Source organism: Oncorhynchus tshawytscha, linkage group LG14, assembly GCF_018296145.1.
Source record: "Oncorhynchus tshawytscha isolate Ot180627B linkage group LG14, Otsh_v2.0, whole genome shotgun sequence".
NCBI classification, from domain to species: domain Eukaryota; kingdom Metazoa; phylum Chordata; class Actinopteri; order Salmoniformes; family Salmonidae; genus Oncorhynchus; species Oncorhynchus tshawytscha.
In genome coordinates this window covers 21,300,782-21,327,613 of record NC_056442.1, presented here as the reverse complement: position 1 = coordinate 21,327,613, position 26,832 = coordinate 21,300,782, and the positions used below count along the sequence as shown (strand labels likewise).

The 26,832-nt window shown below is 43.2% G+C and overlaps 1 protein-coding gene and 1 long non-coding RNA gene across 3 annotated transcripts in view; both read left to right on the top strand.

The window, feature by feature from the left end:
- The window catches only part of LOC112266756 (leucine-rich repeat and fibronectin type III domain-containing protein 1-like protein), a 112,980-nt gene that overhangs the window by 77,450 nt on the left and 8,698 nt on the right, over positions 1-26,832 (top strand). For both annotated transcript variants that reach the window (XM_024444530.2, XM_042297139.1), the window contains exons 4-6: positions 22,199-22,875; positions 23,968-24,086; positions 24,659-25,050. In XM_024444530.2, coding sequence (XP_024300298.2) covers positions 22,199-22,875; positions 23,968-24,038 — 748 coding nt within the window. In that variant the 3' untranslated portion in view covers positions 24,039-24,086; positions 24,659-25,050. The remainder of the gene's footprint in view (positions 1-22,198; positions 22,876-23,967; positions 24,087-24,658; positions 25,051-26,832) is intronic.
- LOC121839262 lies at positions 7,404-10,400 on the top strand. Its single transcript, XR_006078793.1, has 4 exons — positions 7,404-8,598; positions 9,157-9,281; positions 9,521-9,599; positions 9,796-10,400. It is a non-coding gene; the product is annotated as an uncharacterized LOC121839262 (long non-coding RNA).

Below are 26,832 nucleotides of genomic sequence, written 5' to 3'. Positions count from 1 at the left end.
GCTATTGTCTCTTAATTAAATGATTCACTTAGTATTAACTAATTGGATAACACCCCCTAGCATCAACTGGGCATTCACACAAGTACCAAAAACCTGCTTCAATGACTGCCAATTGTACTCAAGCAATGAAAAATAATGAATGAATTCAAGGGCGACAGTTCAAAGACGCCACTTGGCTCTAGCTAGTTACATGGGCTTGAGTGAGGTCCTTTTTTATACTGCACAGTCACCGCAGCACTTTTCCCTTTGTCCTCCTCTGGTCCGAATCCAGCCGAGCTCAGCGAAAGGCCCTGTCACCTCCCCAGGCCCATAATCATGTGCTAATCCCCGGCGTCTTGCTGCCCCAGATCAATTTTGAATCATGGGCGTTGACACGCCACCTCCTCCATCCCTGAGAGTGTGTCGATTAATTAAGCAGACAGACATGCGACAGCCGTAGCGATAACGAGGGAGGGAGGGAGGCGCTGGCCCCAGTTAGTGGGGTTTTTTTAACGGCCCGCCGCCGACGGGCCACTCCTGTTGTGAAGGAGTTAATGCAGCGGGAATGTGAGAGAGACGCTGGTCGAGTTACCTATTGGTGGATGTCATAACGGAGGTCTACACCATTGAATGAGGAGGATGGGTCGAGGTGTATTGATGCACCGGAAATTATGGGCGATAGGCCATGCCTTTTTCATTACCCTTTAGTAATATGAACACTCACCCTGTTTTGGCGTCTTCATGAACGTCCACCCACGCGTGTGTGAATGCATGCCCGCCCGCACGCACGCACACACACACACACACACACACACACAGTCGCATGCGCTCTCTTTCTCATGAGCACGCGCACAGTCACATGCGCTCTCTCTCTTTCTCGCTCACACGCTCTCTCACAAGCGCACACACAAACACAAGCCATCCAATTATCCTCCTTGGGATTTTAAAACTATTTGCATTGTATCGTAGGTCAATGCTATTACGTTTTGGATGCTGTTGTGGTGAATCGAATAGACGATCTAATTTGTTTTGGGGGAAAACTCTGCAGGACTCATTTGACTACTTCGACCAAACGAAGCATTACACTAATTTGGTTAGCGGGAATGTTATACGAAGTACGCACCTGCTCTTTTAAGTTACAATCCAGCGCAGAAACAGTTTGATGCAAATACGTAGGAAGCACACAGGCCGCCTGCACTGTGAAGTCATACAAAAACAAATGAACTTTTTAAGCTGACTTTGTCCACTTGTCCTCTCCCAGAAAGTGTCCCACAATGATTTTCAGGGAGTTTTCCAAGCAGATTTCATTCGTGAAATACTCAATTTAACTAAGCCAATGTACCATCACGCTTGTGAGAGGACCGCTGATAGTAAATCCATTATATGCTCTTGGGGTGTTTCTTCTCAAAGTCTGTGGCTAAGCCCCTTAGTGATTGTGGATGACTGGGATTTCTCTGCAAGGCATTAAGGTGTTCTGAGCCCCACACTCCCTACACCCTCTTTCAGCTCAAAGCCACTTCATGTAATCGGGCAGATTTGAGGAAGCCACTTGCAGTGCCATATTTATCCCCCAATTCATCAAATCTATCGATTCGCAACTCGTCCATAGAGAGATGTGTACTGTCGTTGTGTTTTATGTGTCTGTGCAGCTCCTACTGTAGCTCTGCTGTTGTACAGTTACGTCTCATTGTCAGGAAACAACGAGAGATAAATAGTCTCCATCTTGGGGCTCTGCTAAAATGTATGGGCAGTTTGAGATGGCTGGAAGGATTTGGTTTTGGGACACTAGGTTTTGTCTGGTGAACATGCACATCATAAGACTCTTGAGTGGTGGCAGGAGTGTGTACCATGGGTTGAGGGCAGCCTAGCAGGGAGTCTCTCTGCCAAGTGTAAACTGATGGGCCACTTATATAGCCCAAGCCAGATGGCCATCAGTGTAAGTGGGCTGAACTAGCCCTGTGTGCCACCTGAGGACACAACAGAGGGAAGCAGATGCTCCGGACGATTGTGTGTGTGCGTCGGTGTGTGAGTGGATGTGCGTGTGTGTGTGGCACATACAAAAAATACCTTCTCTGACTCTCTCTCACATTCTCACACACACACACACACACATAAAACATTGGGGAAGAGTAGAAATGTAGTAACTGCAAGTGCTACTGGACCCAGTGTGACTCAGGTGCTGCAAAGACCATGTCCTGACTTCAACCAAGGGTGGTCACATGGCCACTGTCATGTTTCTGTGGCTTCTTGCCAACTACTGGTCAAATATTTGCCTTTTATTTGCCATGACTCATGTCATGTGACAAGGTTAGAGGCCTTTTGGAGGGAGTGTGATGTTTTTCTCCGGAGCAGGACGCCTCTCAAAGGAATGATCAGTGGGGTAGCGTAGAGTGTAGAGGCGGATCAAATTAAATAGAATATTCCTAGTGTTTGTAACGCCCGCCGTTTGGTGAGACGTAGACCCGACGGCGATAAGGTCAGGTTGGGTTATATTTGCTATTCTGTGAGGGCCTATGTTCCGAACCCCCTACGGTGCTTTAGGTGCCAAGAATTCTGACATGTTGCAGCAGTGCGTAGACTGATCCCAAGACGTGAGAAATGTGCAAGAGGGCATAGTCAGAGGGAGTGTACAGTCGGGATGGAGAATCTACTGTGTGGGTGCCCATGCAGCTGGGGACCCAAAGTACCCTGTGAGAGAGAGAGAGAGACAGGTTGAGATTGCCCGAGTTCGAGTGGGGCAGAAAATGTCCTATGCTGAGGCAATGAAGAGAGTAGAGAATGTCCCAAGGGTGAGTGAGTGGACTGGGAGCCTCCCAGTGAGTAGGCCTGAAGAGAGAGATCCAGAGAGGATGAGTTTTAGTATGGTTGGATTTGTTGCGTTTATAGCCATGGTGAACAATTGCACTGCACTGAAATGGAGCTGAAATCAGAGAACATAGATGTGGTAGTTGCAGATGCGGAGAAATATTTGGGTGTGAGAGATTTTAGTGCAGAAGATTCTACAGGAAGTTTCTTGTCATGCAGAATATTCTACAGGAAGTTCTTCCCATGTTGACGGTCTGGTGTATGATTGTTAAGGGACACAGTAGCAGGAAGGAGTGGTGGGTTTTGGGGGATAGGGTGCAGGGTTAGACGGTGGTGCAATTTAAGTTTTCCCCAAATTGTGCAACACAGCATTTAGTCTGCCAGAAAGCCACAAGAAGAAGAAGAAGATCACAGGTTAGAGGTCATTCAAGTACAAGATGGCGCAAGAAGATGCACATTAAACTCCTCCCTCCAATATCTACTGCCACCCTTTATGGTTTATCCTACAGTTGCATTGTCTGTAAGAAATTGTTACTTAAGAGGTTTTTGTTGTTTCATAACCAGATGTGCTAAGTTGTTACATTTTGTGAAATTCTATGGTAGCTACAGTGGGGAGAACAAGTATTTGATACACTGCCGATTTTGCAGGTTTTCCTACTTACAAAGCATGTAGAGGTCTGTAATTTGTATCATAGGTACACTTCAACTGCGAGAGACGGAATCTAAAACAAAAATCCAGTAATTAATATGCATTTTATTTATTTATTATTTTTATTATTTATTTTATGGCATGACATAAGCATTTGATCACCTACTAAGCAGTAATAATTCCGGCTCTCACAGACCTGTTAGTTTTTCTTTAAGAAGCCCTCCTGTTCTCCACTCATTACCTGTATTAACTGCACCTGTTTGAACTCGTTACCTGTCTAAAAGACACCTGTCCACACACTCAATCAAACAGACTCCAACCTCTCCACAATGGCCAAGACCAGAGAGCTGTGTAAGGACATCAGGGATAAAATTGTAGACCTGCACAAGGCTGGGATGGGCTACAGGACAACAGGCAAGCAGCTTGGTGAAAAGGCAACAACTGTTGGTGCAATTATTAGAAAATGGAAGAAGTTCAAGATGACGATCAATCACCCTCTGTCTGGGGCTCCATGCAAGATCTCACCTCGTGGGGCATCAATGATCATGAGGAAGGTGAGGGATCAGCCCAGAACTACACGGCAGGACCTGGTCAATGACCTGAAGAGAGCTGGGACCACAGTCTCAAAGAAAACCATTGGTGTAACACTACGCCGTCATGGATTAAAATCCTGCAGTGCACGCAAGGTCCCCCTGCTCAAGCCAGCGCATGTCCAGGCCCGTCTGAAGTTTGCCAATGACCATCTGGATGATCCAGAGGAGGAATGGGAGAAGGTCATGTGGTCATCTCTAGGAGACAGAACGCGTCTCCTTCCTGAGCGTTATGACGGCTGCGTGGTCCCATGGTGTTTATACTTGCGTACTATTGTTTGTACAGATGAACGTGGTACCTTCAGGCGTTTGTAAAGTTCTTGAGTTCTTGACTGATTCTTTTGATTTTCCCATGATGTCATGCAAAGAGGCACTGAGTTTGAAGGTAGGGCTTGAAATATTGACTCCAATAAGAGGTGGAGACATGGCATAAAGGCATGACATAATTTTCTGGAATTTTCCAAGCTGTTTAATAAAGGCACAGTCAACTTCATATATGTAAACTTCTGACCTACTGGAATTGTGATACATTCAATTATAAGTGAAATAATCTGCCTGTAAACAATTGTTGGGAAAATGACTTGTGTCACGCACCAAGTAGACGTCCTAACTGACTGCAAGTCACTTTTGTGAAGACCCCTGGCGCTGGGTCAGAACATTAACATGCATCGCTTGCTGTACGGATTTGGAGATAGACCTTCTCTTTCATATCAGCCAGAAATAATGTTTTTTTTTAAACTAAAGGTTAAATGAATACACACCTTTTTATATGGTTAATGTTCCCACACGACAATATCTCCCATGTTGCAGCGTGAGTTTACGGACGAGAGACGGGAGACAGAGGGACCAGCTGTGCTAATTTGCTATCTCGCATGCGCCGAACACCTGTGTGCAACTGAAGGCCATCAGAAGCGTGTTTTCACTGAACAATACTGTCGGCTGCAACCGTGATAAAGCCGATTTTAAAACAGTGTACAGTAAGTCTATATATTTGTGAAATTATTTTATGTTTCTAGAACCGTATCAAAATTGAGAATCGATTTTCTTTCGTACGGTTTGGTAATGTCCAGAGGTTTTACGTTTCTGGGGCTGTTTCATCCTGTCTCTCTGATATAATGTGTAGAAGTGTACCACGTTCACCATCTGTTTTATTGTTAAATGATGACACTACTTTAGACCAATCTGCCAGACAGCGACGTATTTGTCTGGCTGGATTAACAGCAGTCAAGAAGACGACAGCCTCACGTTGGCAGGCTCCGCATTCGTTAAACAGACAACAGTGGGTGCTATCATTCATTTACATTATAAACATGGAAATATCTGTAGCACGAATACATTGGCCGGGTGAGAGAAACAGATCTGCTCTTGCATCAGCATATGACTGTAAAAAAAGACTGCTATCATGAACCGCTAATGTAACTTTGGGTTGGGGGGGGGATGGGTCCTGTGGGATGGGAACTGTATGTTTTCTTCGATCTTGTCACTTGCTTCTTTGTCTATGTGTTCCTGTCTTGTGTACCTTACTAGAAACAATGGGGAAAAAAACATTCAATCACAAAAAGAACAGACACATTAGTCGTGTATGTTAGTTACATATTAAAGAGATTGTTTTAATGGCGTTGTTCATCACATAATTCAGGGTCTGATGTGTTTACCCAGCCTAATGGCATGTACATAAAGCTTCCTCACTCACTCGCGAAGCAAGGATAGCCAAATGCATTGTCAGCAGGGTCTCTTGCATGCGGTATGGCACACACAGACTTTAATTGCATAAATGTGCCCTCTTAGCATGACCGCCTACAGCGATTGCAGAGAGGAAAGATACATTACTTTTATTCCCTCTGTTGTTCTTAATCTCTCATCCCGCCGGTACGTACTGAATTCTCCATTTTTATCAGCTACCGCACACTTAGCACTAACACAAATGTCCTCCTCTTCCAGTGGAATAAAATCCAGAGATAAGTGTTTTTCTTTTACTCTACCTGCCGGGTGCATATATATTATGCGATATCGACGGCGCACAGATGACAATGGATCTGATCAACTTTATTCAGGGAGTTTTCATATGGTGGTAAGGTGATGTGCAGGTGATGGTTCGGCTGTTGATGGTTTCCCCGTTGATGGTTCAGCCGTTGATGGTGACAACCAGAAGCATGAAATAGATGACGGGCTTGAAAGTAATGACTGACGTCAGTGATGACATTGTTGGCTTCTATAATTAGGATGATGGCCATTACAATTACAGGAACCTATCCCAAAGCAATACCAGCCAGCTCTGACTCGCTCTGACTTGCTCAGAGTCTGGCAAACTATCCTGCGATTCTCCCCTCCGTATCGGTAACCTGTCTGTCTGTGGCAGGTGACGACTCTCCGTCCTCTGCACCATTCCACATTAGCGGGGGGAGTTAACTCCTATCAGCGTGGGCCGAGCCCGCAGGACCACAGCAATCTCAGGCCACAGATGATTCACATGGAGGGAGGGGAGGAGTGACACTGGCAGATGGGCAGCAACACACATCCAGCCACACATCTCACCCAGATCCCCCCCAATCTTAAAATTGGCACAAGCACCACCCTTGCCTCTGCCAAAGTCTCTTACTGAAACCAATGTACGCTTTTGTCTTTCACTTTGTGTGCCATTGTCATCGCAATCCAATCCATGTAGCCATTTCTCATGGTCTACTGTGCCAGTCTGCTCTATGGCCGTGGGTTCCATGTGTTTGTCACTGAGGGGGTTTCTTTAATTCCCTCAAATTAGTCTGGCTGCCCCTGTGAAGATACGAGGCCACACTGTTTACCTGAAGCTCAAATGATCTCACATCCTCCACATGGGGATTTGTTATCTCTTCCTCTTCCATAAAGACAATGAATTATCCCATCCCTACACTATGGCGGTTGAAGGCGGCGTTGCGCTGGGAATATGAATAACTCCTAATGTTGGGGCACTGATACGCCATCAAAAATCTATTCATCCTGCCTGTGATTCTCACCCAGTTCATTTTAGCGAGACTGACTGTTGTCGGCTCTATAGACTGTCGGTTGTTTTGTTTTTTGTTTTTTTGTGGGTGATGGCGACTGACAGTCTCTCATCTGGGGATAAATGCTGAATGGCATCGTCTCGCTGTTAATTTGGGTAGATTGTGGGATCTCAAGGCTGTTACAGTGGTTTCATGGGTCTCTGATGTTTATCATTGGCTGGCTGGTTGGTTGGTTGCATTGCAGCGTCGTGACAATGGTTGAGTTCGTATTGTGTGCCCCGGGTAGGGAGAGTTTGCTCATTATAGACCATTCCATTGGTCCTTAATTGAAATCTTCACCCACCCGAAACACCGAGCCATGCAAAACGAACTCCGCCACTGATTCATCGAAGGCTACATGGGGAATAGGCATTCCATTGGATCACTATACAGTATCTCTGGTGCTTTTATCTTCTGGTACACACTAAATTAATTTATAATAGATGCGTAATCTGCACTGGGAAAAGGACACATGACGATTATGAGGGTAGTACAGATGCCACATTAAAATTCGGTAATACCTTGGATAGCTATTTACTGCAGTTTGCCGATTTGAGAGTGTGTGTTTAAGACGTACGCGGTATCTGTGTGTTTTACAGATTAGGGGAATGCTGGAGAGTCGTAGATGAGATCTCGTTAGAAATTATAGCATGTGTGGATAGAAATGTTAGCATGCTGAATAGCCGGTAGAGAGAATTACAAAATAACTGTTTAGGCTCATATACAATAACATAGCATTCGCACACCTACCATCTGCATGGCCAGGGGACTCTGACACCCCAATCTGAGCCAGACCTTCAGAACCAGGTTGCAGGGCAAAGGTCAACATACAGCCATTTTGTGCTGAGTGCTTAGGGAAATTAATTATTCAGACAAGTACATTTTCTAACCATTCATATTTATTCCTATTTACCTAAAGTGCATGGTGTAGAGCTTGAAGAGCCCTGTTGTTGACCCCTGTTGAGCATTGCTCATCATATGATGCAGAGCTGAAGTGCTCAATCTGATTAGCATGGTGGGGAAACCTAGCATGGTTTACAGTGCTTCCTCTCCACCAGGTAGAGGGCACCGAGGTTAGACCATGAATAAATGATGAAATAATTGCTGTCTGTTTTGAGAGTCTGGTCATGCCTGTCCTGCGCGCTGGCTCAGGCAGGCAGGCCTTAGGTGTGTTCTGTATTGGCTAATCTTTCGTGGACAGATTCACACGTGAACAGCGAGAATTCATCAAGACTCATGTCACGTCATGTGAAATCTCATGTTTCACATTATAATATGTAGTGCAGATATGTATCAATGTGATATGTCACTTTTTTTATTTGACGTTGGGAAATCGGAGATAACATCGATGCCGCTGAGCCAGTGACCAGCTCTGGAACACTGAGCCATTGACTGCACCAGGCGGCAGTATAATGAGTGGGTTGCTTTTTGACAATAAGACACCGGACTGTCTACATCCATAACGTTTTGAACCTAGAAGAAGACTGAGAGACAGGAGTAGGCAAGAAGGAGTCGAAGGGATTGGCAAGAAGAATGTTGAGTTGTCCTGAAAAGCATGGTAAGCTAACGTTAAGGAGTGAGTGTCAAGCCAGCTACAGTAGCTAGCTAGCTTGTTGGTTATCTAGTTAGCTAGCTAGCTTGTTGCGTTTTACAGCCAGAGTCTTTCAGTTTTACACATAGCTGGTTGCAGTAGATGATAAACTAAACTGCCATTATCATAAACGATTTATCTAATATTGTCTAGCTACCGACGGTAAGACGTAAAGCAAGAATCGTGGCATGTGTCAAAAGAAATGCATGTTGACAAACTAATTTCTCCCAACATCACCATCTTTGAGGCAGTTTGGCTGCCAAATTGGGTCTCAACAGTCACAGGCATCTAAGTTAACTAACTACAGTAAAATAAGGAGGAGCATGATGTTGTGATGGAATAAGTTGAGGTAGCAATTGTTCGTGAGCTGGACCTTGTGCCATAATATAATTTGATTGGATGGCATGCCATATATATTTTTTAATCAGCTCTATTGTTGTCATTTACAGACATGAATCATGAAATAGGCAAACTAATACATGAACCCTAAATGCAGGCACCTTTTTCTTTTGTTAATCTCTTCAGGTTTGTCATCTGATTTTCTTTGAGCCTGGTGGAGATAAAATGCCCTGCCTTGTAGAATGGTGGCATCTATCTGCATCCAGGTTGAGGTTTGCTACCAGCAGGAACATAGAACAAACACTCTGTCAGTAAGTCATAATATTGTTTTTCTTTAAATTGGATGATGCTGTTTATGAGTATCAAGAGTACTAATACTCAACTCATATAAGTGGAGAAGCCCTGTACACCATACACCTGTATAATCCTGGAGTAACTCCCTGTCAGAGAGACTGTGATTCCAGGGTTTAGGAAGAACGCCCTGGGCCAGTGGGAGGTCAGGGGTGAGGACTGTATTTCAAGCACACTCACTACCTCCGTCTCTCTCCAGTTACCATAGCGACAGAATGGTCCAAGGACCTCCAGAGCCCACTGACCAACTACCTGAGATCTCTCCAAAGCACATAGAAGTAAGCTCCACTCATAACAGTATACTTGATTCACTCTGCAAATCTCCTTCACTGTGGCAGTATAGCATATTGTCCTGGACCACTGGTTGGGATTGGATTTAATGTACTCACTCAAACGCATGCTCTCTCCTCCCTGTAAAAGTTTCCCAGACTTTTATTTTTAAAAACTAACATGTGTCCATCCCTCTGTCCCCAGGTGAGTCTTCTGGGCTATGGAACTCTAGAGCAGCACGTCTATAGACCTGCCACCCTGTTGTCAGCTATCCACAAACAGTTCCCTGAGGAAGGATGCAACTAAGTAACTAACCATTTAATGGCCTAATTTTGGGGGTGACCAAATGCAATAAAGTTTTGTATAAACAACTAATTTTCATTTTTCAATTGATAGATTGCAAACTTTTTCAGAGCATGTTTGGCATATATGGTCTTTATTAAATTGTTTTACTTCTGTGGTAAGAGCAAAGAGCTTATGATTCAAAAGAGAGAATACATGTTTATTCATGTATTTCAGACACATCACACAGGCATGTCAACTAAAATATACTTTATATCCCAGTCAAGGTCAAATCAACTAAGTCAGTGCTATTGCCCATAGTTCTTCCCATACATTTGAGTGGTTACATACGATACATGGTGATGGAATAGCTGTGAGAGAGAGACTGTTGCTGTGCACACAGCATATTTTCTAGAAGCCTAGCTCCAGTCCACTTAGCTAGGCTAAGGTGAAATCAAACTCAAACTGATGATGGGAATTAACATATGTTATACAGTTGAAGACTTAGGTTGGAGTCATTAACTTGTTTTTCAACCACTCCACAAATGTCTTGTTAGTCGTTTAGGACATCTACTTGGTGCATGACACAAGTAATATTTCCAACAATTGTTTACAGACAGATTGTTTCACTTATAATTCCCTTTATCACAATTCCAGTGGGGCAGAAGTTTACATACACAAAGCTGGCTGTGCCTTTAAACAGCTTGGAAAAATCCATACAATGATGTCATGGCTTTAGAAGCTTCTGATAGGCTAATTGACATCATTTGAGTCAATTGGTGGTGTACCTGCGGATGTATTTCAAGGCCTACCTTCAAACTCAGTGCCTCTTTGCTTGACATCATGGGGGGGGAAAAAAAATCAGCCAAGACCTCAGAAAAAACTTGTAGACCTCCACAAGTCTGGTTCATCCTTGGTAGCAATTTCCAAATGCCTGAAGGTACCACGTTCATCTGTAAAAAAAAAAAAAAAAAAATAAATAAATAAAAATACGCAAGGAAAACACCATGGGACCATACAGCCGTCATGGTCCCATGGTTCTATATCCACAGTAAAACTAATCCTATATCGACATAACCTGAAAGGCCGCTCAGCAACGACGAAGCCACTGCTCCAAAACCACCATAAAAAAAGCCAGACTATGGTTTGCAACTGCACATGGGGACAAAGATCGTACTTTTTGGAGAAATGTCCTCTGGTCTGATGAAACAATAATATAACTGTTTGCTCATAATGACCATCATTATGTTTGGAGGGAAAAGGGGGAGGGGGCCGAATAACATCATCCCAACCGTGAAGCACGGGGGTGGCAGCATCATGTTGTGGGGGTGCTTTGCTGCAGGAGGGACTGGTGCACTTCACAAAATAGATGGCATCATGAGGTGGAAAATGATGTGGATATATTGAAGCAACATCTCAAGACATCAGTCAGGAAGTTAAAGCTTGGTCGCAAATGGGTCTTCCAAATGGACAATATCCCCAAGCATACTTCCAAAGTTGTGGCAAAATGGCTTGAGGACAGCAAAGTCAAGGCATTCCATCCCAAAGCCCGGACCTCAACCCTATAGAAAATTTGTGGGCAGAACTGAAAAAGCGCGAGCAAGGAGGCCTACAAATCTGACTCAGTTACACCAGCTCTGTCAGGAGGAATGGGCCAAAATTTACCCAACTGTCGGAAGCTTGTGGAAGGCTACCCAAAACGTTTGACCCAAGTTGAACTATTTAAAGGCAATGCTACCAAAAACTAATTGAGTGTATGTAAACTTCTGACACACTGGGAATCTGATGAAAGAAATAAAAGCTGAAATAAATCATTCTCTCTACTATTATTCTGACATTTCACATTCTTAAAATAAAGTGGTGATCCTAACTGGCCTAAAACAGGGAATATTCCCTGGGATTAAATGTCAGGAATTGTGAAAAACTGAGTTTAAATGTATTTGGCTAAGGTGTATGTAAACATCCGACTTCATCTGTATATTTATATATATATACATGTAAATATAATTTGTATATTTGAGTGTAATCATATTTGTCTGTATATATATATATATATATATATATATATATAAAAATGACAAATATTATGATTACACTCAAATATACTAATTGAGAAACTACATATTTTGAAACAATATGTATAATCTGTGTTAATGATATCATAAATAGGACTGGTGGAGTTGTCAAACTTGCTGTTAACAAAAATATTTGGAAATGTCTGCTCTACTCAAAATTACGACCAACTAATTGCAGAATTACCACAAATGGAAGGGGAGAAAGTTGTCTTGTCTGTCGGCCCTGCATTAAAGACCAAAATTGTGATAAATAAAAAAGTATACCAGTTCCATTTAAGGACAAAAAATTGACAGCTGTGCCAAATCGATCGCAAAATAGTTGTGGCAAATGGTTTATGAACTGATACACAAAACAGTGCCAGATTCAAACTTAAGAGTTTTTCTATTTAAATTATTATAAAAAATTCTTGCAAGCAATAGAATGTTATATACAGTAAATGGGGGAGACAACAATCCCAGCTCTGCAGCTTTTCCTGCGAAGAGATCACTTGTTTTGGTACTGTCCATACATATGTAGCTTGTTCACAGGTACAGAAAAGGCTAAAGAATTGCAACATTTACCTGGAGCTAACGCTAGCAATGCCAGGTGAATTAAAAAGGCATAGTCAATCAATTAATAACACAATAATACACTTACCAAAAAAAAAATATATATATATATATATATATATATATATATATATTTAATTTACAATATGTAGTATCTGTCAGAATAGGAAGGTTCACAGTTGAAAAATATGCCTAAATAGATTTAAAAACTGGATAGTGTTCAGAAATAGATGGGAGGGGTTGAGTGGAGCTGAAGGATGGCACTAAAAACAAGCAAAAGATACAAATGTAAACTATAATGTGTCCTTAAATGTATAAGATGGAAGTAGAAGCCTAAGAGTTGTTGTCCATTAGTTTACTCCATTTAAGGGAGGGATGGTAGGGTTAGGGGAAAATAATATAGGAAAATATAAAGTACCAGTCAAAAGTTTGGACACTTTTGACTGGTCCTCTTTCAATGGTTTTTCTTTATTTTTACTATTTTCTACATTGTAGAATAATAGTGAAGACATCAAAACTATGAAATAACACACATGGAATCATGTATTAACCAAAAAAGTGTTTAAACAAATGAAAATATATTTTATATTTGAGATTCTTCAAAGTAGCCACCCTTTGCCTTGATGACAGCTTTGCACACTCTTGGCATTCTCTCAACCTGCTTCACCTGGAATTCTTTTCCAGCAGTCTTGAAGAAGTTCCCACATATGCTGAGCACTTGTTGGCTGCTTCTCCTTAACTCTGCAGTCCAACTCATCTCAAACCATCTCAATTGGGTTGAGTTTGGGTGATTGTGGAAGCCAGGTCATCTGATGCAGCACTCCATCGCTCTCCTTGGTGAAATAGCCTTTAGTCAGCCTGGAGGTGTGTTTTGGGTCATTGTACTGTTGGAAATAATGATAATCCCACTAAGCGCAAAGCAGATGGGATGGCATGTGGGCCTTGAATTCTACATGAATCACTGACATTGTTACAAGCAGTGCAGAGCAGTACAATGCAGAGATCTTCCCTTCACCTACTCTGTGTCACACAAAAGACAGCTGTTGGAACCAATAATCTCAACTTTGGACTCATCAGACAGAAGGACAGATTTCTACTGGTCTAATGTCCATTGCTCGTGTTTCGTGGCCCAAGCAAGTGTCTTCTTATTGGTTTCCTTTAGTAGTGGTTTCTTTGCAGCAATTCGACCATGAAGGCCTGATTCATACGGTGTCCTCTGAGCAGTTTATGTTGAGATGTGTGTATTACTTGAACTCTCTGAAACATTTATTTGGGCTGCAATTTCTGAGGCTGATAGCTCTAATGAACTTATCCTCTGCAGCAGAGGTAACTCTGGGTCTTCCTTTCCTGTGGTAGTCCTCATGAGAGCCAGTTTCATCATAGCGCTTGATGGTTTTTGCGACTGCACTTGAAGGAACTTTTAAAGTTCTTGAAATGTTCCGGGTTGACTGACCTTCATGTCGGACTGTCATTTCTCTTTGCTTATTTGAGCTGTTCTTACCATAATATGGACATGGTCTTTTACCAAACCGGGCTGTCTTCTGTATACCACCCCTACCCTACCAGAATACAGTATATACATACAGTGGGCCAAAAAAGTATTTAGTCAGCCACCAATTGTGCAAGTTCTCCCACTTAAAAAGATGAGAGGCCTGTAATTTTCATCATAGGTACCCTTCAACTATGACAGACAAAATGAGGGGAAAAAATTCAGAAAATCACATTGTAGGATTTTTAATGAATTTATTTGCAAATTATGGTGGAAAATAAGTATTTGGTCACCTTCAAACAAGCAAGATTTCTGGCTCACACAGACCTGTAACTTCTTCTTTAAGAGGCTCCTCTGTCCTCCACTCGTTACCTGTATTAATGGCACCTGATTGAACTTGTTATCAGTATAAAATACACCTGTCCACAACCTCAAACAGTCACACTCCAAACTCCACTATGGCTAAGACCAAAGAGCTGTCAAAGGACACCAGAAACAAAATTATAGACCTGCACCAGGCTGGGAAAACTGAATCTGCAATAGGTAAGCAGCTTGGTTTGAAGAAATCAACTGTGGGATCAATTATTAGGAAATGGAAGACATACAAGACCACTGATAATCTCCCTCGATCTAGGGCTCCATGCAAGATCTCACCCCGTGGGGTCAAAATGATCACAAGAACGGTGAGCAAAAATCCCAGAACCACACGGGGGGACCTAGTGAATGACCTGCAGAGAGCTGGGACCAAAGTAACAAAGCCTACCATCAGTAACACACTACGCCGCCAGGGACTCAAATCCTGCAGTGCCAGACATGTCCTTAAGCCAGTACATGTCCCGTTCCGTCTGAAGTTTGCTAGAGAGCATTTGGATGATCCAGAAGAAGATTGGGAGAATGTCATATGGTCAGATGAAACCAAAATATAACTTTTTGGTAAAAACTCAACTGGTCGGTTTTGGAAGACAAAGAATGCTGAGTTGCATCCAAAGAACACCATACCTACTGTGAAGCATGGGGGTGGAATCATCATGCTTTGGGGCTGTTTTTCTGCAAAGGGACCAGGACGACTGATCCGTGTAAAAGAAAGAATGAATGGGGCCATGTATCGTGAGATTTTGAGTGAAAACCTCCTTCCATCAGCAAGGGCATTGAAGATGAAACGTGGCTGGGTCTTTCAGCATGACAATGATCCCAAACACACCGCCCGGGCAATGAAGGAGTGGCTTCGTAAGAAGCATTTCAAGGTCCTGGAGTGGCCTAGCCAGTCTCCAGATCTCAACCCCATAGAAAACCTTTGGAGGGAGTTGAAAGTCCGTGTTGCCCAGCAACAGCCCCAAAACATCACTGCTCTAGAGGAGATCTGCATGGAGGAATGGGCCAAAATACCAGCAACAGTGTGTGGAAACCTTGTGAAGACTTACAGAAAACGTTTGACCTCTGTCATTGCCAACAAAGGGTATATAACAAAGTATTGCGATAAACTTTTGTTATTGACCAAATACTTATTTTCCACCATAATTTGCAAATAAATTCATAGAAAATCCTACAATGTGATTTTCTGGATTTTTTTTCTCATTTTGTCTGTCATAGTTGAAGTGTACATATGATGAAAATTACAGGCCTCTCTCATCTTTTTAAGTGGGAGAACTTGCACAATTGGTGGCTGACTAAATACTTTTTTGCCCCACTGTGTGTGTGTGTGTGTGTGTGTGTGTGTGTGTGTGTATATGTATATATATATATATATATATATATGTGTATGGGGGATTGGAAGTGATGCAGACAATTACATTGAGGTCACAATCTATCTGCAATATTAAAGCTGAACTACCCCCTAAAAAAACTGTTAGCCAGCTTTCCGTCCAGCAGTTTCAATCTAGCAAACTAGTTAATGCCATTTTCTCAACTTCATCAATCAAATGGATAGTTAGCAAATGTTTTGGCTGCCTGATTCAGCTGGCCAGTTGATAGTAATGTAGGATAAATGATACAGCTGGCAAGCCGCGAGTTCATCTGAAATGTATACTCACCGGTACGCACTTTGTCCACTGCCAGTCCGATCAACCGCTTGCTGAACATGCTTGCTTGTAGAAATGTTCTCCAAACATCGCTTGGTGTGTGTTTCCAGTTGGCAAGCATGCGAAATCGTCCCCTTTGCTAGTCAAACATTTTAATCATAACTGTTGCTGTGGCTTAAACAACGGGATAGAATGGACACTGCTGAAATTGAAATAGCTGGGTTGAAACATCCTCACTCACTTCTTCCATGTTTACTGCTTCGCTTGTGTCCACCCGGATCATAAACACGGTTGAAATTAGCGCAAGGGAGGGGGTTGGCCCGAGAGTTTACTTTTGCGAGGGAGGAGACTTCCCTTTCTTCCTTTACATAACAGAAATCACAATTTCACAAAACATTCCTCCCAGAACTCTTAAGGATCTGCCCCTTTTTTTCAATTTTCGCCTAAAATGATATTCCCAAATCTAACTTCCTGTAACTCAGGCATTGAAGCAAGGATATGCATATTCTTGATACCATTTGAAAGGAAACACTTTGAAGTTTCTGGAAATGTGAAATGAATGTAGGAGAATATAACACATTCGATCTGGTAAAAGAGAATACAAAGAAAAAAACAACAGTTTAAAAAAAATGTTTACCATCGTCTTTGAAATGCAAGAGAAAGACCATATGTCTTATTCCAACCCAGGCACAATTTAGATTTTGGCAACTAGATGGCAGCAGTGTATGTGCAACATTTTAGACTGATCCAACGAACCATTGCATTTCAAAATGTTGTATCAAGACTGCCCAAATGTGCCTTTTCAAGTTCATCCCTGTGCACTCTCCTCAAACAATAGCATGGTATTATTTCACAGTCCAGTTAGATTAACAATAATTTAAGCTTTCTGCCAATATCAGATATATGTCAGTATATCAATACTTCCTGGGAAATGTTCTTGTTACTTACAACCTCATGCTAATCGCATAAGCCTACGTTAGCTCAACGGTCCCGTGGGGGACCCACCGATCCTGATTAAACGGGAAGTGACAACTTTCCCCTGCCTGATCCTCACCACAGTGGAGGCCATTCAACATCGATAATGCATCAGACCCCTGCTTACAGGTGAATGGGGAGCTTGGCAGGAAGTGCTGGGCACTGCCTTCTCTGCAGATGTTTTATCTATGACCTGCTTCCTCACCAAACAGGACCTTTTTGTCCTACACACCACATTGTGGGCAGGATTCGATCTATGCTAAGGATCAGGAAGGGAGAGGCCTAGTTCATCAGTGAAATGGATAGAGGCTCTACCACCCACAGACTGATTGTACCTGGCTGTGCTCTTCGTCCTGGGGCCCAGGGGCAGTGTTTCACTGATGCTGTGAGTGGAATGAATAATGGGGCGTGGCACAGAGTCTCTGTGAAAACCAGGCCTGTCGGCACAATACAGTCCCCTTTCATGCTGTTAGAGAAGCTGGCAGGCAGCTGTGTCTAACTATGTGTGTGAGCGTGCGTGTGTTCATGGACGCGTGCGTGCACCTGTGCGTGTTTATGTATGCGCCGGGTATGTACGTACCCTTGAGAGCAGCGGCACCAACAGTATTTCATGCTTCCCTCTTTTATCAAACAACTTCTAATTTAAATCATTGACTCAACTGTATCAAATGGATGTTTGTAACTCAGTGGAAATGCAGCCTGATGCGTTGAGATTTAAGAATACATTTGTGTTTATGTGTTAGTGTTCCTAATCTGTCCCCAAACAGTGCTTCTCGGTGACCCCAGGCTGGCTAAGAAAATACCAGGGAAAAATAAGTTCAGCCCCATGAATCCAACATTTTTATCCTCAAACTGAAACTTTGCCTAACTCAACAATACTTGAGAAGTGTATTTTTTATTGTCACTCTTTAATTGAATTCACCTCTGGCTTGTCTATTATCCCAACCTGGTATGAGTAATCCTGTCAAGCTCATTTATTTAACAAAGAGCATTAAATATTTCCCATCTGAATTTCATTCTGGGGCCGCCTGACGTACCTGATATGAATGGGACAGCACAAGAGAGTCAGAGAAATGAAATTGACTGTCACTTATCCTCAACCTTGCTTTTGGAAAAGCCCATTTGGGGAATTATTAAAAAAAACTGGTTGCACAGCTTTGGGGGAGAGAGAGAGAGAGAGAGAGAGAGTGTGTGCGCACACCCAACGATCTGTGCGCGCGCAATGATTCGAAGTTCCATGCTCCACTCACCATCACCCCCCACCCCCTTCCCCCTCAGTCAATGGGGGTTCATTAGTAACCTAGTCGTCAGGTGTGCCTGAGACTAGAGCTAGCTCTGATAATTGTATAAATAAATAAATAAATTAGGCATACACACCTCACTAGTGATACGCCTTAGATCTCCGCTACATCCCCGATACACCATCATCCACATAGCAAAATCCCCCACTGCATTTAAAAATGTTTAGGTCAGTGTTTTCTCCGCCAGACTGCACGCCAATCATTCAGGAAATGATACAGTGCATCCGTACAGATGGGATTATGTGGGAAGGACATTTTGTGTTCCTACTTGTTCCTCTTGAGGAAACAGAGATTTTAGTAAGAGCTACTACCAATATTATGACATTTTGAACAATAGTGTATGTTACTGATAGAAAGACGGCACCTGTAGCACGCATAAACTATCACCCCTCTAAAGAGTCCAGACAAAGTACAGTATATAGATATTATTTCATTACCTCCTGTCTATGCAATCAAGACTTCTCTTACTACGGGTCGATGTTTGATGCCATATGTTGTTGAGAGGATGCATGTGTGGTGCATTTGAAATCAGCGTATTAGGAAATTGTGTTTGAACGCCTGCTAAATAAAACAGATGTATCAATATTAGTGATCCGCGTGTGCGTTTTGAGATCAACAAGCGGATTGTCGTAGTTATTTACCAAAAAAAGCAGCGTTCCATTTCAAGCTCCACTCATCTCATCAGGCTCTTCATTTAGAGGTGTCAATCAGTCTCGTGACGAATGGAAAAAGCAAAAACAACTAGCAGTTTCATTTCTCTGCCCTAAAATTCCCCACAGAGAGAATAATTTCCTCCCCTATTCACAATTGGCACCCGGCTTTCATTGCGGAGTCATTTCATTTTGGGGGTATCTGCCGCAAGGGTGTTTCAGGAATCAGGAATCAGTCTCCCTGCATCGCTCCAATACCTCCTTTTTCAATTGATTTTTGTAACTGTTTTGTTATGTTGTCCTTGCCCCCAACACATAAAGTGTCTCATGTCCGATAGCCTATTCCAGAGCCACCACGTCCATGATAAGTCCTGTAATAAACCAAAGCACAGAAACACCAGATAAAGGTCCTCTGCACAGCCCAGATCAAGGCGACTTTGTTCGGCATTGTGCTATAATGAATCTCCGTAAAGGCAGTCTGGATGTCATCCCTATTCACAGAGAGAGAGAGAGAGAGACTCTGGGCTTCCAGTCAAATTAACAGGCAAAGGTGAGGCAAATGAGAGGACTTCAAAGCACCTTTAAAGTGGTTAGACGGAGAGAACCTCCCTCTCCCCTGCCACGCTTTTAATAGGATCAAGAATTGAGATCCCGCCAGCTACTCTCTTCTGCACGGTCATCTTCTTTTTTTCCCCTGCAGACCATAAAATGAACTATTAAAGGAGAGAGAGGAAGAGAAAGAGAGACACAGAGAGAGTGAGGGAGAGAGTGGGACACAGAGCCCGAGATGGAGAGAGAGAGGGAAAAAAAGAGTGCAGACTCGTGGGCCAATTTTCCATGAACCTAGTTGGATTAGGATAATGCTTCCTCTTAACAGGTGCTCTCTTTTTAGTAGTCAATAGGTTGGAGGAGTTATCCAAGCCAAACGGCCACCTCAGGGGACCCGCAATTAATAAACACTGTCTTTCACCTTTCAACAGGAATACACTCAACCAATTCCCTGCCAACGTAAGTGCGATATTGAGAACGTTGACCAAGATAAATGGAAGCATGCTAAGGGAGCTGAACCCTATTTATGTTCTTCTATTGTTCAATCCCCATTGAGGTGATGTGTTGTATTGTCATGAAAACCCATAAGGCCTTTGTACTACATGTGAACGAGGAAATCCCTTGGACTCAGATTTCATTGTAGCCAAGAGCATCTGTAAGAGCATTAGCTACAATGACTCTTGGGAGAAAAAAAAAAAGAGGGGGTCAAGACCAAGCCTGAGGTGAACCTTTCATAACCTTGTGATTGGCATGTCACTTCTCTAGCTGGTGCTGGATTGGAAAAGACCCTAGAAAAAGATGCAAAGATAATCAGGGTGAATAAAGATTAGGAAGGGGTTGCAGTGGCAGTAATAACATTTCCGGTCGTATGCCGGGGTTACGATTATTGTTATTTCCCCCCGTGTAATTCATTTTGTCAATTCACATCAATTCATTCATTTTCTTGTCTGCACTAGATTATTCGGAAGTCGGCGCAAACTACTCCTGAGAATACTTCCTATTTAATTACTGTGTCAATATGTCTGGTTTGCATAACAGATTTCTCCGCTAAATAGAAAATGTATTTGACCAATGAAAATGACATTTCCATTATTATATTTACAATTTATTGTTAAACTTTCCAACCAGAAAAGTTTGAATATTTCTTGGTTTATAATGAAAAGAGGTGCTAATGATCCCAAGCACCTTGTGATTTAACACTGTACAGAGCCATGCACATTCTCAGTCACTGTGTCCCGGGGAAGGACTTTCCGGGACGGACAGCTCAGTACTGTAGTCACTTGAGTCAATTGAGGGTGAGGTCCTAGCCTAAATCATCCATTCTCTCAGCACTGTCAACAATATATGTCTTCAAAATAATGGTGAACATTCAATTATTGTCATTTCTTTTGCCATGTCCAGGAGAGTTTTCTTAATTTATATTAAGGGTTCTACTGTGTTCTACCTCAAGCAAGGCGGCTTAATGAGATGACACTGGGCGTTGTTTACAAACTCAGCGTTTTCAACTGTTGATGTGAATTTAAATGTCAAGACTTGTCAGCCAGTTAATGATACACACACAATGAAAATGGAAGATTTGGAAGCTTTTGGGACTTATGCAAAATGGGGACTGACATTAAATCACAGCTCAAGATGTCGCTGGCATCCCTTTGTGTACAGATGATCCACTGCTCACTTACACTGTCAGAACTCACACACATGACCACACACTGTCACAGTGCCTTTCAAGGGTCGACACTACTGTACAGTGTTGCCAAGTTTGTAGATTCTGTCACAACAGTCTGCATATTGTTGTCATTGCAAAGGTCTGATTCGCCAGACTATTATGACAGGGAACGGTGTCGGGCCAATGACTGCGTAGTTTTATTTCCTCTTCATAGTTTTTCTGACCCTGCTGTACAGCTGTGTGAATGGGACACGGAAGTGGACATAATCTGGAAAAGTGGAGCGTTCCGGAAAAATTCAGTCCAATCATATCAAATCCTTTCAGTTTCGTGCTGAAAGGGGTGATTGTAAGAATGAAAAGATACGGTACCAAAAGGAAAAGAGGAAATTGCTCGTGTTGGAGGAGCATACAGTATCTCCTGATGCTGATAGGTTCTACAGTGCTTCTGAAGCCTACATGCACCATATGATCTGGTAGTATTGGCACCTATTGGACACGTGCTTTACTCCTTGGATGGACATTGATCTCAATATGATCACTCTCTACAAACTCATTGGACCAGGGTTAGATGGTTGACTGTGGATGTAGCTCACAAGCTCTCTGCAGAGGCAAAGCTTCAGAGAATCCACAAGGGACCTTTACACAGATTACTTTCACCCACAATACATTCCATGTTATACATTTCTGGTAAATCCATTGTTATCGACCTTTTAAGATAGATTTTTAGGTTAGTCATTTTTGACGGTCCCACTAGTAAGCCCAATAGGCTGTAACAGTTCGGTCGCACCTCAAAACAAGGGGTGTACCATAACGCTATTATAATACTGTGGGAAAATGTCTTAAGATTTTTTTTAAAGTATGTCTTAGCGGTCTATTTGAACCATCCATATCCATTCTCATAGCCCTATAGACAAGTCTACTTTTTAACACAACCTTTCTTTACCCAGAATGAATCATCTTTTCAAAATATTCCCCATCCACAGATTATTAGTTCCTTGTATATACCATGTTCATCATCAATCCTAAGACATGTTTCTCTCTCTTAATCAATAGAATGATCCCGTCCACCAGTCAGGACTTCCTGGTGCGTGACCTGGTGTCAGGGCGCGAGTACGACCTGTGTGTCCTGGCGGTCTACGACGACGGCATCACCTCGTTGACGGCCACGCGGCAGGTGGGCTGCGTCCAGTTCATCACTGAGACCGAGTACAGCCAGTGCCAGGCCCTCCACAGCCAGTTCCTGGGTGGCACCATGATCATCATTATCGGTGGCATTATCGTGGCCTCCGTGCTCGTCTTCATCATCATCCTCATGATCCGCTACAAGGTCTACAGCCACCAGGGCATGGACACAGGCAAGGTGGGCACCCTGGCCAACATCCGTGCCCAGACCAACGGAGGACAGGCTGGGGGACAGGTGTCCCACTCTGGGTCTAAAGTTACAGAGAGTCAGGAGGAGCAGCAGGATCATGCCTTTGCTGGGGTGGGAGTGGGACCAGGGACAGGGTTAGGGGGGTGTGTGAGTGGAGTGGCATCGCCTAATGCCACCCTAAAGAACTCTAACACCATGGCGCTGGTGGTTGACTGTGAGAAGGCGGTGCAGATCTCAGACATGACTGCTGAGGACCTGCTGTCGCCAAGTAAGAGGCGTCACTCCAGGACTGCCTTTGAGATGAAGAGGAGAGCCTCCCTCACACCCAGAGAGGCCACCATCGTCGATGTGGGGGGAAGTAAGTACTTGAGAGAGTGAGACAGATACAGATAGAGAGGCAGATAAAATGGTTGTGATTGGGGTGAATGAGAGAGTGACCCAATTTTTCATCATTTTCAATGTGGTATCTCTATGGCATGTCTGAAACAACTGGCATGTAATTCATTTGTGTTCCTTCTGTGACCTACAGTAGGTATCGGCAGCTAGAGCCCTGCCACTGAACATGAACCCATAGCATAGCCCAACCCAGCACACCTCATTGCATCACATAAATGCCAGTTTAGAGACATGTAATTGCTAAGAACAGGGCCATTCAACTGATTCAATGGGCCACAGCCAGATATATTTTAAAGAACCTCGCCAGAGTGAGAAACGTGGATACATTGTTCCAATTGGATAATTGCACTTTCTGAATGAATGGCCATGGATTTCCAGAGCCATGGCCTTGTAAATCACTAAATCAATATGGTGAATTAAATCAGGGTCAGAGAGAGACAAGGCCCTCTCTTTCAATTCCGTCAATCACCCATGTCAGCTACAACATTGATTTTAGTGGAAAGTAAGGAGCATAATGAACCAAAATGATCCATTTAGGCTGAGGATAATTTTGTCAATGAAAACGATTGAATTTGGCTGCCCTTGAACCTGACCAAAACCTTTGCAGTGGGCAACCACATTCTCAAAGTCATTGCTGTGTAAATGCACACTTTGCACTGCAACGCACATATATTCATTCGGTGCTACAGTGAACAATCACTCTATACACTTACATTCTGTAATCATTCGGTAAAATCACAATTTACTTCCACCAGTAGAATCCTATCGGACACACAACCAGTAAGTGCAAGGCTACCATGTGATCGGAGTCACTTTGCCCGGATTCCATATCAGATCTGTGCCAAAAACCTGTGGAGCTGCCCTGTGTGAAACAAAATGGTGCCAATTTGGTACAGTTGACACTGGGCCATGAATCACATTCCCGCAGCCATGTCTGCAGGCTCCCTGCTGTGTCCCTGAGACGAGGGGTGATGAACGCACCGCACCGCGTCCAGCCTGGCTGTCACTAACTCTAGCCGCCTCATCCCTCACCTCTATTTGTCTCTCCCACCAGACACGCCAGCGCCCGTGGCCGCCGACGACGACAAGAGGGCTCACCGAGACTGGAGTGACTTTAAAATTTGATGACTCCTTCTGCTTCTTCGGGCGAGAAGCAGCCATCAACCTCCAAGAGTAATGGTTCCCTTCTTTCCCTGTTCCTCTCCATTCATCTAATTGAGAGAAGAATATGAGAGGGGGGGGGGGCTTTAGTGTAAGAGATGGAGAGATGGCCGTGTCGGAGAGAAAATGTCACTTAGTCAGAGCTAACATATTGCTAGCCACGTTACTGCCAGAGACCTCCCTCAGGATTTGGTTCCTATACATATGGCATATTCAGCGAGACTAATTGCAGAGCCCACCCCCTTAACACTCAGTGTTGCCCCTTTGAAAGCAGCAGACATCCAAACAACATAATGCAGGAGCATGACTTACAATTACTTACATTTTCCTCCTATACCAATACACTATAGTAGCAACACAAAACAGATCATAGCACAGTAGCAATTACAAACAAACACATCATCTGATCCACCTTCAAGTATATATCATCATTATAAATCCAATTACCATTCAAACTATTGCACATATCTAGAGAACAGTTGTGATTGATGTCATGCATTCAACTCAGTCACTGATTAGATTGTACATACAGTATTATGCATTCCACTCAATCAGTAACCATTGGTCATGTTTTTGTTTTTCAGAATATTCCCAGGATTCCAGGAATCAAGGAGATTGGATTATAAATCAGGAACATTTGTAGGACTCCTGCCAGACATCCTCCTTGCGTCCTCCATAGTTCACACTGTATTTACAGACCCCCCATGAAAACACCCCAAGATGGATTTAATAAGGACTCAATTCACCATCATAATCTAATGGATTGGAGCTAGACGAGCCAACGGCCTCGCCAGTGGCTTTTGAAACGTATTGCCTTGTAATCCCTCTGTGGCTCAGACTGTCTGTGTGTCCGCTGTTCCTGGCCCTGTACTTGGGACCAGGACTTGCCAATACCTGGACCTGTTCCTGGACCTGCTCATAATGTACCTTACTTTACCTGACTGTCTTCAGACTTAGGATGGGGACCCAGCCAAAGGTGAGTGTACACAGGATTATGTACTCTATGTGGGTTGACCAGGAAACACTCCCTGGTCGGGTCACAAGGTCAGAAAACCGCCCAGGGTCTTCCTCATTATTTAACCAAGTTGACCATATATTTCAAGGATGCATGCCACAGATATCTCTAAATTAGAGGCTGTGTGAGAGAGTGTGTTCTGTGTTGCTTTTAACCAACCATGTTAGAGGCCCCAGACAGGCCCCTTCTGATTAGTTTGTGACTACAAACAGGAGAGGGAGGGTGTTGGAGGGTAAACTTGGGGTACTCTGGAGGCGGACCCAATCTTTCTCCCAGAGACATCTCATGTCTGCCTCCCATCTCCTCCTTGTCCACTCTACTGGTTCCTCTGGCTTAACTAATAACATGGCTAAACGGATGGGAGATAATTATGGGCAGACAGGCAATTGAGTCAAATTTGGTAAGTGATCAGCTCAATTAGGCCCTGAAAACATTGATGGAGGAGCACAGCGGGAGAGGACCCCAGCCGCAACTCAGGGGTGGGCATTACTAGATCTGTCTGGATTAGGCTACTTTCTCTCTTAACTCTCTACTATTCCACGCACTCCATTGACTGTTGTCCCCAATTAGATGTTTTTTTAAATTAATTTGTTAGGAGCCCCGTTAGCCAACGACAATGGCGACAGCTAGTCTTTCTGGGGTCCGACACATAACGAAAATGACACTACAGACATAAGACTTTACAATTGACATACATTTAAAAAAAGTAACCTGTAGTGTGTTTTTGTCCATCTATCAGTTACAGATACATGTCAGTACATACACACAACAAATAGGTCACATGGGGGAGAGGCGGTGTGCCGTGAGGTGTTGCTTTATTTGTTTTTTGAAACCAGGTTTGCTGTTCACTTGCACTTTATAAGATGGAAGGGAGGTTCATGCACTCATGGCTCTGTATAGTACTGTATGTTTCCTTGAATTTCTGGACCTGGAGACTGTGAAAAGACCCCTGGTGGCATGTCTGGTGGGGTAAGTGTGTGTGTCAGTGCTGTGTGAAAGTTGACTATGCAAACAATTTGGAATTTCCAACACATTGTTTCTTATAAAAACAAGAAGTGACGCAGTCAATCTTTCCTCAACCCTTAGCCAAGAGAGACTGGTGTGCATAGTATTAATATTAGCCCTCTGATTACAATGAAGAGCAAGGCGTGTCACACTGTTCTGGACCAGCTGCAGCTTAACTAGGACTTTCTTTGCAGCACTTGACCATATGACAACAATCAAGATAAGCTAAAACTAGAGCCTCCAGGACTTGCTTTGTGTGGTGTCAAGAAAGCAGAGCATCTCTTTATTACGGACAGACCTCTCCCCATCTTTACAACCATTGAATCTATGTTTTGACCATGACGGTTTACAATCAAAGGTAACACCAAGTAATTTAGTCTCCTCAACTTGTTCAATAGCCACACCATTCATTACCAGATTCAGCTGAGGTCTAGAATTTAGGGAGTGATTTGTACCAAATACAATGCTCCTCGTTTTAGAGATGTTCAGGACCAGTTTATTACTGGCCACCCATTCTAAAACAGACTACAACTCTTTGTTAAGGGGTTCACTTCAATGAAGTGCTGATGCATATATGGTTCAATCATCAGCATACATGGACACACATGCTTTGTTTAATGCCAGTGGCAGGCCATTGGAAAAATAGAAAAGAGTAGAGTGCCTAGAGAGCTGCCTTGCGGTACACCACACTTTACATGTTTGACATTGGAGAAGCTGCCATTAAAGAAAACCCTATGA